We start from the raw sequence: 12,148 nt of genomic DNA on the forward strand, positions 1-12,148 counted from the left end.
TCTAACAACCTGCTCCTTATCTCCTATTCCTGTCCTTCAGAGCTGCTATAAAGCCATGGCCTGATTTTCCCAACCAAGCATCTTTGAAACAGACAGCATGCTGCCAGCAGTTGTTAAACTCTGTTGTGGAATCTCATACCAGCATTTCAGGAACATGACAGGTAATTAAGAAAACCCTATACGAGTGATAATTAATAAATGTGTATATCATAAACATATGTAAGGTCTATTTGGAATTTCATGTTACAGTGGACTCATTCATTGTTCTTTGTTTGAAATAGATGGCATTCAATTGTTGGGATTCATCTAAATATAAGGAAAATTAAGATTGAATCAGCACAGACACTTTAACAGAAATGAGTCACATTACAGTCCTTTCAGATAGGACCTTTGTAGAACAATCTGCATGAGAACATAGGAACCTGCTAATATGGAATAAGGTGCTTCTTGCTGATATGATTTATCTATATATTATATATTGTTATCTGTTCATTAGGATTACAACGAATGGCGATGGCAGCAATTGGGCAAGAAGTAAATGTTATGAAACTTTGCGGCCACATCACCCTCCCAAGTTGGGCAAGCAATATGAAATGGATTGAAAGCAAAACTCTTAATGGTAAGTTCCTGAATTTATAAACAATCTAGGACTCTATCAAGAGTTATGATCAACGTTTACAAGTACTTTTATGATAAAGACAGCTATGACCATATTTAAACAACACATATCTGCTCCAAACAGTGTTTAGAATGGAAAAGTCAATATCATCGGCAGCTCTGAAGTTTCTGTATGTTAGAGCATGTTTACCATTTGTTGTTGTTTCACTACACACTTAATTATAACAAGGCATCCGTTTCCCAGCAAAACCAAGAAAAGAAGAACCTGTCAGCTCACCGGCGATTTTCACAGATGAAGAATTGGTCTTTGTAAGGCAAGGAAAGGAAGCCTTACAAAGGGCCCTAGAGATCCTGGAAGAGAAAGAAGGATGGAAAATAGAAATTTCAGGGGTGAGTTTTAATTCTCGTCTTGAAGACACACTTTCACAATTATAGCATCCCTACTGCTCCAACACCGACACTGCAACCTTGTGGCTCTCCTATGTACATCTTCTGGTGCCTTTCTGTTCATGACATCTAAGATCTTCTTGATCTAAGTGCCTGAAAAGCAAAGCATTGTAACTTAGTATATTTAATATTCCACCTGTCTGCATATATTTTAGATATTCTTCTACAGGTTTTTTCTAAACTGATCTAAATTCATCTATTGTTTAGGGAAATGGTGATGTTATCTTCAGTAAGATCGTCCCAGGAACCGGAAAGGTCTTCAGACTGGAAGGGGTTTTAGATGCCACGCCTGAGGAGCTTTACAATCACCTGTTTGTCAAAGTTGAAGAGATGAATCAATGGAACCCCGATGTGAAACAAGTGAAAGTATGTTCTCAAAGATTCATGCCTCCTACTGTGTGAATGCCATTGCTGTTTGCTACTGGTATGAAAATATGCTTTTGAGTATGTGATTTTAAGTATATTGTTGCCTTTTTTCTTTGCTCTGTAGGTGTTAAAACATGTTGGCCTGGACACTAAGATTACTCACGAGGTCTCAGCTGAGAAAGCAGGGAATCTCATTGGCCAGAGGGATTTTTTGAGCATCAGACATTGCTGCAAACAGAAGTCCTCTATTTATCTAGCCGGGGTTGCCGCAAATCTGGAATCCTTCCCACCTCAAAAAGGATTTGTCAGGTAGAGATCATACATTCCAGATACAAATATGTGTATACAATATTATAATTTAATCTATCAATATTTCAAAACTGAACATGGATGGCTTCAGAAAAAAAAGGTAAATGTTCTCATTCAATAAACATTTGTTTAAAGAATAACCTTTTTTGCCTGTAGCCTTGTGGGACAGGATATATATTGATACCAAATTAAAGATGTTATGTGCTTTAAAAACCTTACAAAGTACCTTCCCTCCTCTTGTATAGAGCTCAGGATGGACCTACCTGCATCATCATACAGCCACTTGGAAACGACAAGAGTAGGAGCCAGTTTACTTGGCTTCTTAATATGGACCTCAAGGTAAGTTGATGTTACTTCGCCGAAATATGCATTAGAACTGTGGAAACTGTATTTCTCTTGGCAGTTGTAATGATTAGAAAGGAAGATATGACTTAAAAACTATTTCTGTTTATATTTGACCCATACTGAAGTCATTGACTCATTTGCTATAGATGAAGTAGACATTCAAGTGAAATTTGTAATAAAATAATTAATAATTTTTAATGATAATGTTATAATTATGTTCAATGAGATTTAATTAAGACACATACACATTGGAGACTAGTGTTTAGTATGTAACATGCTGAGAATATGAAAGCATTAGTACAGTGATTACGAGTGGTTGCCTAGAAACACACATGAATTCTTACCAGCCTCCTGGTTGACATTTCCTCCTGACATTTCCATGAAAGGTAAATACGAGGAGACATTAATTAAATCTGCTCACACACGATAGCTCAGGGGATATAATATACAAGGAATGCAGTCTTAGCTTCGTGTACATCTCTCTGGTCTTTCTGTATGCTATGAGAGCTTACTGTAACTTGTTTTCAAGTCTTAATGATTGATTTGCTGTAGTTTCCCCACACTATTGATCTCCGGTGCTGTAGTTTCAGTGCCCTGCTGTGACATGGAGAACTTAGAAAATAAATAAATGTGTGTGTGTGTGTGTGTGTGCACTCATTCCATCTTTTTTTCTTATTTTGTTTATTTAGGGCTGGATACCAAAGTCTATCGTCAATCAAGCCTTGCCACAAGTCCAGGTAGATTTTACCAAACATCTACGGAAACGTCTGACTTCACGGCTCTTCTCTGTGCCGCACTGACACGGATGAATTTGTGTGCTACAGTACTCAGATACCAGGCCTCTTATAAAAGACCGTCCTACATTACAGTTATGCCAAATATGTCTGCTTCGGCACAGGCGGTTCAAGGTGCACTAAAAGACTTTCGTGAGAATCATGAAGATAACGTAAAGACAAAGATGTTTGAATAATCATGAGCTAGAATGTCTGAAGATGTATGTATTTAATAGGAAAGAATTCTTTGCCAACTCAAACCTCGTTTTTTGTACTGCTCTATGTGCTATACGAGGTATGCTGATCAAATATCCTTATTTTCCAATTATCAATAACAATAAACATTTGTGTTCATAAACTGTCAAGCAGTTATTGTGCGTACATATTATTATTCAATCAGCAAACATTTTTGTAAATGGCAATGAGCTATTAAACATTTTTCCAAGACAAATGTTGTTCTCTCTGATACGCCTGTACTGTATGTGTAAACATATTAAAACCTGTAAATAGCAATGTAATACATTTTGCACAAAACAAGTTTAATGAATACTTCAACATTAACATTTCTGAATATAAAAAAAAAAAGGTTTTAAAAAACATTTATTTTATCTTCAAAGCAATCCATTCTAGGACTAACCAGTGGTATCTATACCTTTGTCCTTTGGATGTATTAGCTTTTCTTCACTGAATACAGTTTCTGACAAAGTACCAAGTTTGCATGAGAAATTAAGTGTTAATCATAAGCTCCGTAAACAAACAATCTATTTCAAATAAGTGCTGTAAGTTCTCCACATTTACTTACGTTCGTTCGCTGCAAGGACATGTATGTTAACTCCTAGCCCGCATACATAGAATGAAACAGCTGCATGTAAGTACAAATGGGATTACATTCAAACTGAACTGTTTTCCTAATAAATGCTGATGAGGTCTTTGGAATATCAATGAAGGGATCAAAGCTAGCAAGGCTTTTTTTCACATTTCAAGTTGAAACAGTATCTATTGACATTTTCAGACATACCAGTAAGTAGAGTACACAGACTAAACAGAGGGCACTTTTGAACTGGCCGTTTAAAACCACTAAAATTGTTCATATCTGTAGTTGTATAAAGATTGCATCCTAAGTTTATGTTTAATATAATCATCACGTGTGGTGATTTTGTGTTTTCTTAAAAAACACTATCTAGATTATATAGCCTAATATCACATACTACTGAGAAACATAATTTGGCATTCATGAAAGCTAATTTCCCACACAGAGAACGTGAAGAAAATTAGTTAGGTGTCTTATAATTTCAACAAGTGTTGCTCAGTCACAATTAAACAACAGATTATTTGATCACCACTTTGATGGCACAGTTACAAACTTAGATTCGTATTAAAATATTTTTTTCTTTAAATGTAATTTTTTTTTATCTTTTACTACCATTTCAATTTTTAATAAATATTAACATTTAAAGCTTTCATTCATGTATATACAAGAACTATACAAAACATAATGACGTTATTAAATGCAAGTCAGGAATGAAATAACAACGAGCAGCAACGTGGGGCTGATTTCTCTCAGACTCACATTATCTAAAACTATTTTCTGTAGTTTCCCAATTCATTACACTTTACACAACATGGTTTGCGCTTAACGTTTCACATAATGCAGAAATTTACACTATATACAATATTATGTGAAAATATATCCGTTTAATTTTTTTTTAATGATCAGAAAATAAAAAAAGCATATGCAACTTTCACTAAGGCAATGTGCAGGCTAGGATTTGGGGAGAAAATGTATTACTGTAGCTGACTCAGCTGTAGCTGTAGTCTTCAGAATAAAACCGTTTTAGGGGACAAATGTTTAGGGACAGATTATGAGGAGCAGATTAACAATTAAGCACCAAGAAAAGGGACTACAAAGGTCCCCCATTCAGAGTGATGTATTTTCCATACATCACAGCTCCCACTTGCGGCATTATGTTAATACCACATATATCACAATATAAGTAAAATAGTAGTTCTGACGCACTTTAAAAATAGGTTAACACACCTGTACATGGATCCAAGGCATTATTAGCAATGCTTTCAGTACGCTTCAGTATGCCTTGTAGTCCTTTTAGTTTACAGCACCTTAAGTTGTTTATTTTCCATTTATTTGAAGCAGAGAAGATTGAGTAATGCAGTACTTGTGCATGAAATGTACTCTGCCAATTTTGAGGTAACCATGACCTGTGGAAGTTCACTCGCACAGGGAGTATGTCTCCTGCAGCAACTGGTTAAAAAAGTGCCTCAGAGTAGAGCAACTCATAAAAGCAAATGTTAAAACTTTCAGCTATAACGGTGAGGACCTTTTTGGGTTTTGGATTCACTTATGAAATCACCATTCATGTCACCACCGGCAAGGTTCTGCGGGTCAAGTCCCTCTCCGATCCCAAATCATCCCTTCTTGACCTAGTTGCACCTGAGAAGCCTAAAGTGCTGTTTCGACTATTCCTGCCAGCCATGTTCCTATGTGAGTTTGAAACAGGATGCTGCAAGGCAGGGACGTCCTGGGCACGGTCTGTGCCAGTTGCCCCAGCCCGGCCTGGAGGTAGAGTTACTGTACTAGAAGAGTCTTCATTGGCTACAGCTGACGAGTTGCTGGCGGTACCCTGAGAGTGAGCCGTGGCGTTCAGTTTTGAGGAGCCAGCAGACTTGAGGATCGAGGAACTTACAGTCGGAGCTGGCGATGTCGCTTTCGGTTTCCTAGCAGCAGCTCTGGTCATCTGAGGTTGGTTTTGAGCAGTTGGGACAACTAGTACATCTGGCAGAGGGATAGGGCTGGACTGGAGGGTAGCCTCCGCATCCTCCACCTCGGAAGCAGCTTTGTCAAAATTCGGAGGCAGGGTGGTTCCAACTGCTTTCTTGTTACAGGACTCGCAGCACAGCTTGTTATAGCCGGGGATGGAGCAGTAGCGAGCCAAGACTTCCATCTGACAGAATATAGATTTGTCACCAAGACATGGCTCATCTGTATGAATAAGCACACCAGTCCATCAGTTCACCGGACATGCTGCTTTCAGTCCGCTTGTCGTTTCCTGAGCATTTATTTTTAAATAGGGCTGTAAAATATTAACTGTATATATATTTCGATATGTTCAAACACCTAATCCATATGATAAGACATAATATATATTTATAAATAATAAAAATAAAAAGATATATCCATGCTATACATTGCAATTCAACTTGACTTGTTATTTATTTCAGTGGTTTTATTCCTGGTTCTCTATTTTAGTTTTCTTAAAGAATCAGGATTTCATGGACTTGTATGCTCTTCCACATTGATATTGATGAATACTTACTTGTAGAAATTTTATTAACAGGGCTTTCTGGCACATTCTGAGAGACCCAGGGAACCTTTGGGGTGACTTGTTCCACCGTTTCCGTACTTGGGGAGGGTAACGATTCTCCTGTAACATTAATGGAAACAATGCTGTAGATACATTTCCCTCCATAGTTAACCATGTTAAAAGAACACCCAGCAACAAACCAGACCTATATTTTTTCTTTATCTTCAGTTTGTACAATTTTAGGATCTGAAAGTATGTTTTGAGTTGTACTAATGATATGGAAAAACAAATACATAATAAAATAAAAATACAACTTGTCCCCTTGTTGCTTTAGGAAAATACTCTTTGCAGTACCAGCAGAAACCTGTAATAAACCTTCAGGTTATTTATAGTTCAAGACCCCGAATTTTCCTCTTTAGTTAAAAGAGCTACTGTTCCCTCTTCTAAATGTCTCCCATTCAAGGTCAGGCAACTCCCATTTCATCCTTTTGCTAAAAACAAATGAATACTTAAGAAACTAACAAAACTACTGGATCCCATCCTACCAACAGGAAGTGAAGTGATACCTTTGAGACTCCAGCAGAGAATTAAAAAACAGCAGACTAAAGCACAAAAAAATAGTTTACACTAAAATCACAATTTCTTTCATTTTCAGAGTGAATGTTTTTTGCCCATTTAAGAAAAGGTAAATCAGTTAATCTAAATACTTTGTTGTATAAACAGATGTTGTTTGAATACATAGTTTCTTTCAAATACATTCATATCTTCCCTATCTTAAACTCAGCATAGTATGAACGTATGATCATGGAATAGCATGTCTCAGTGAATTTCACAGTTTTCATTGTGCCATTGATGGAATAACAATTACAGTAGTTGACAGACAGAACGTCAGTACAAATAATTACTCACAGCGGTGCAGTGAATTCTGTCTAGCCACACAAGTACATTGTGATATTATCAAAACTGACAGCATTAAAAACAATATTCATGAATATTTCACTGTAGTTCAGCTAAATAAACCTCTAGCTACTTGTATCTTTAACATGTTTTACACATTCAAATAAAGAGTCTGCTAAAAGCTCCCACAGAGTGCAGACATTACCTGGACAGGGCTCCGATTTACAGATCAACACTGTTTCTGGTTTCTCACCATCACACTGCCCTATGCTGTTGTCAGTAGATCTGCAAACAACCTGGCGCTGTTGGATTCCTTCCCCACAACTAACAGAGCACTGAAAAACATTAGTTTATATTTACACACATGTTATTATACATATACACCTCACAATTAGAAAGGAGCATTAACATTTAATTAATCCAGAGATCATAAGTGGTTAATGGCTTGATTATATACAGTACTGTTTAGTATCACAAGGATTACAATAACATAATTCACTGCACAAGGTCCAGTACTTGTATTAAGACTGTGTATGAATTCATGACTGGAGTTTCATCTTCAGTCTTATGAGCTCCGAACAGACCTGAGACCAGGCCCCTGTCCGCCACAGTGCGGGGCAGGGAGTCCGGTTGCAGGGTCTGCGAACCTCCGGCCGCTCGTCGGTGCAGTACTTTGTGTGGACAGTTCTGTTTGTGCCATTGTGGAGGGCTTGGACACACTGCACCGCCCTTGACTGGAAACCCAGCTTCCCACAACTCTTGCTACATGGACACCAGTGCTCTGCCACCCACCTGCAAGCAAGATGGCAAGCTGTTGTCATTGTACCACTGTCCTCTGTGATATATCGACCACAGGAGACGGGGTTTCTTCCTTGGAAGAGGTACCAGATAAATGTCAAGATGTAAAACTAACATTTTCAGAAATTATTAGTTAATGATACAGTACTTACAGATTATTCTTTACATTAACATACATATGTAGGTTAATAGAACATAAAAAAGAGCAAATCAAAACGGAGTACAGTATCTATGACAGAATTATATCTCCTAGCAGTAAATTTCAATCACTGTTTGATGTTGTCAAGCACTAGGTCAACGCCTCAAAGTTAGTTCCTCTTGTTATTAGTGTTTTGACATCTCTTTCCGATGATAGCATCAGCTCCATTGAGAAGTTCACAATCAGACCTACGGGAGCTTATTTCTCTATGTCAAAAATGTTAAATATTTGAGCAGAAGTGACTAACTTACGCTGGCTGGCTGCACTGGTTAAGGTTACATCGTTTTCTAATTGGCTTGGGTTTCTTGCTTGTTTCGCAAAAGTTCCGATGCACCATCTTGCTGTCACTTTTCCTCCTGCATCCATATTTTGTGTACTGTATACCTAGACGTTTTTATATCAGAAAGGTAAGTTTACATTGTTCAGTGTTTTGGCTTTGCATTTGAATTTCTTTCTTGGCATGCACTAAAACCGACGTGTTCACTTCATATACTACCTGTTACTTCACATACTTTTCATATTACTTTAATTACAATTTAGCAAATATCAACAATATTCATAGACAGTCAGGTGATTTCCCCAAAACAATTTGCTTAAAAATCCCACAAACCCACCTCCCCCGCAGGGTTTGGAGCACTGTGACCAGCTCTTTAAGGCCCACTCGTAAGTGTCTAGCTCAGCTAAAAGGACGTTATTGTTGCTGATAACTGGTAGCAGATCTTCATGAATGATGTACTTGTAAGTCAGACTGATCTTGGAGTCGTCGTCCTGTGGGATAATCTGGTGAGAGAAAATGCAAACTTCAGCTGTTTTAATATCGAGTTCCAGTGGCGGCAGAGCTCATCTGTAGCAGTACAAAAAATATCATCAAATACAAACACATGCTCTTACCAAAACAACAATGCCTTCATGAAGGGGACCAAGTGTTTTCAGGGTTTCTTTGCCATTTCCAAAGGTATACTCCCACTCCAAACCGCTGTCAATGAAGGTTTTGGACTTGGCATCCTCACTTTTTGCATTTAGTATGAAATTACCTGTTACTTGATTCTTAACAGCTGTTGTAGAGAAGAGACAGAAAGACAAGACTAATTTCATGACCTCTGACATGAAATAACGTTCTACCTGCTGACTCAAAGACCCTTAGATAATTTCTGGTACTTTTTACACAGCCATACAGATTATACAGAACTGACATAACCTCACACAATTTAACTAATACAAAACTAATATATATATATATATATATATATATATATCTTCCTTGGGCATTCTTTATTTTTAAATAACCTCATAGATACTGATAACCAGAATGTACTTTTTAATTGACAACAAATCTATTATGAATATAACATTTGAAACACTACAGTGAACTCAATCCTCTATCATGTTTTATTTATTATTCCTTATGCTTTGTAAACTGTCCATCAGCTTTACTCAAGCTCTTTAGCTTGTCTGAGCCACAACGTTTCCTTTGCCGCTAATTCTCAAAGCTCCTTCTCATCTTCCTTTGAATTAATAACTTTCTTAGAAAGATCTGTTTAGGAGGCCTTGGCACTCTGCCACACACTCTCAAAGTCACAGTCCTGCACAGAGAGCTATTGTGCGTCCGTTATGAAGAGTCACACACACTGGCTTGTATCTGACAGGACCGCGGAGGCCCTGCACGGCACTTACAGACACACACATGCCACCGATCATATAAAAATCAGGATACAACAGTGTTTACACTTTAGTAGTGACGTTAAGCCCTCCTAATGTTCTGCGCCTTCCCTTCCTTGTGTTATCTGGTATCATGTCTGCATTTCAATGCCAATGAGACCTTTCTTTAAAAATACAGCAGAGATGTATAATGCAGATTATCATTGAAGAGAAATATGAATCATGTAATTATACCACATTATTACCATACATATGAAACATGGGCTAAGATGTTCACTCTGATAAATTAAATTGAATGTTTCACACACATTTCAAGTATGATCACTTTAGCTTAACTGAAGTCTAAAAGAGTCTGCAAAAATGTATTAGTTACTTTATAGATGTGTCTGGAATATTTACATCTACATATTTATGTTATTTACTATTGATATACTAATTATTAGATCATTATTACTTATTATTTACTTGTAGTAATGCATAATGATGACATAAGCTATATTAGTAATACTTCTAAGAAATGGTAGTAAAACCGTACATTTAATGTTGGAAATAAACATTTGAATTTATTCCTAAAATTGATTGCTATACATTGAATCAGTGTGCCTCCAAACACGCCAGGGCACTTACCAATAACATGGGGAGACGTCATATTTTCTTCTATCAAAATGTGCCTGGCTCCAATTGGAATATCAAACATTTTCAGCATGCCTGATCAAAATAAGGAAATTAAATTCAACAAGGGAAAAAAAATGCTTGTTCTAGAGTTTTCAGTTATAAACTGAACATTTAGTACATCAAATATGCCAGACATAAAACAAGCTGACTTAAAATGTTCAGTCAGTAAAGCTGGCAGCTGACAGTCTTAATCATATTGTAAATGTTTCAAGCAATTAATCATGTTGGAATATATGTTATTCTGTGCAAAGTGAGAGGACATTTTACTTTAAAAAAAACTGATCAAGTGTCATTACAGCTTCATACCAGCTTTCTTGGGGGTCTTGGATAGAGTTAGCTTGACTGTCCGACAATGCGAGTTGTCTCCACCACACACCCCACACTTATCTTCTTGCTTATAAGACCCAACCTCCTTGTCACATCCTACATGCTGGGAAGGTGAAGAGAAGAGCAAAGGACAGGCATAAAGCACAGGCATAATTTATAATATATATACACACACACACTTCAATACCACAAAAGATTAGTAACCTATTCCAGAAACGTACAAAAATATATATAAAAACATAAAAATAAAAAAAAATACTGGCATGAAGTTTTAAGACGTTTGACATTTTAACCAAGTGCTCCATCCCCCCCAAATAACTTCTTATAGGTCATCTGTTAGGCTGCTATCTCATCATATTCATAAGGCCCTCTTACAATTTTAAAAAGTAATGAAAAGGGTTCTGATGTCTCACCAGGCATTCCCCCCGGGCGCAGATACTGAAGGGCTCTTTGTAGCTGCACAGTGTCCCATCATGCATCACCTGATTCATGAACACCACATCTCCTGTTTCCTTAGACTGGCAGATCAGCTCACACTTGTGCTCTTCTAAAATACAGTGACAGCAGGGCATTTAAAGATTTAATTTTCATCCTATTTAAATACGTTATTAGCTTTCTATATGTATTACAAACACATAACACACTCAGTATGAATACTGATTTACTTTTCATGTCTACTTTGCCCTCTTTTCTCTTTGCACACACGTTTAAATGTCAATCCTCACATGATTTAGGTCCTGTGCAATGTTTTTTTTTTTTTATCTCACCATCGGGATGTTCATATGGGAGCCAGGTATGTTTGGTATTCTGGTGATATTTATTGCTTCGCTGTATGCATTGCTGGGCACGGAAATCTTCATAGGGGCCAGGGCACTCTTCAGAATTGCAAATCTTATACTCAAATGCAGATCCAGGACAGTCTCTTCCACCATACGCTGGTCTGGAGTGAATCAATGAAAAGACAAATACATAGACTACACTGAAAATATCTTGGTATGCATGCAAGATTCATTTTTGTAGAGATCTTTTGTAATTTAACTTATTAAATAGAAGATTTTCAGATTGAATGAGCATGTAATACTTTGTTTAATATCACATGTATCATTTGTAACCTGTTACATCATAGAGTGCATTTTATAATACTGTATAGGAAATGCAAGTGTGTCTATTCCAAAAAAATGTCCATATAGAGCAGTAATGAGAGGCATCTTCTGATCCAAACAATGTCCAATGAAACTGTGATGCACCAGGAGTTACGGTAGCAAGTCTATGCACACATGCCTTCTCTTCTCATTATCACTTAAGGTTTATAAATGTGACATTATCAAGATAAATGAGTCCGAAGTCGGGAATCTGATTTGGCATAATTCTTCTTAATTCACTATATACATGATTTCTGCCCGCTTTATCAAAAT

The 12,148-nt window shown here is 37.0% G+C and overlaps 2 protein-coding genes across 2 annotated transcripts in view; one reads left to right on the forward strand and one right to left on the reverse strand.

Annotated features, from left to right (window-relative positions):
* Positions 1–2,908, forward strand: star2 (steroidogenic acute regulatory protein 2). The gene is made up of 7 exons (XM_066693230.1): positions 1–161; positions 497–574; positions 848–1,008; positions 1,273–1,431; positions 1,556–1,740; positions 1,986–2,079; positions 2,775–2,908. The coding sequence occupies exons 1-7, from the start codon at positions 98–100 to the stop codon at positions 2,883–2,885; spliced, it is 852 nt and encodes a 283-aa protein (XP_066549327.1). The 5' UTR covers positions 1–97; the 3' UTR covers positions 2,886–2,908.
* Positions 2,909–3,376: 468 nt separating this feature from the next.
* Positions 3,377–12,148, reverse strand: part of adamts14 (ADAM metallopeptidase with thrombospondin type 1 motif, 14) — a 48,357-nt gene continuing 39,585 nt past the window's right edge. The window contains exons 12-22 of the mRNA XM_066693229.1: positions 11,501–11,673; positions 11,147–11,280; positions 10,713–10,836; positions 10,359–10,439; positions 8,964–9,127; positions 8,687–8,852; positions 8,324–8,456; positions 7,660–7,867; positions 7,281–7,410; positions 6,191–6,298; positions 3,377–5,856 (exon numbers count right to left, since the gene is read on the reverse strand). Of these exons, the coding sequence (XP_066549326.1) occupies positions 5,231–5,856; positions 6,191–6,298; positions 7,281–7,410; positions 7,660–7,867; positions 8,324–8,456; positions 8,687–8,852; positions 8,964–9,127; positions 10,359–10,439; positions 10,713–10,836; positions 11,147–11,280; positions 11,501–11,673 (2,047 nt within the window). The 3' untranslated portion in view covers positions 3,377–5,230. The remainder of the gene's footprint in view (positions 5,857–6,190; positions 6,299–7,280; positions 7,411–7,659; positions 7,868–8,323; positions 8,457–8,686; positions 8,853–8,963; positions 9,128–10,358; positions 10,440–10,712; positions 10,837–11,146; positions 11,281–11,500; positions 11,674–12,148) is intronic.

This window comes from Amia ocellicauda, chromosome 20 (assembly GCF_036373705.1).
Source record: "Amia ocellicauda isolate fAmiCal2 chromosome 20, fAmiCal2.hap1, whole genome shotgun sequence".
In the NCBI taxonomy this organism is placed as follows: domain Eukaryota; kingdom Metazoa; phylum Chordata; class Actinopteri; order Amiiformes; family Amiidae; genus Amia; species Amia ocellicauda.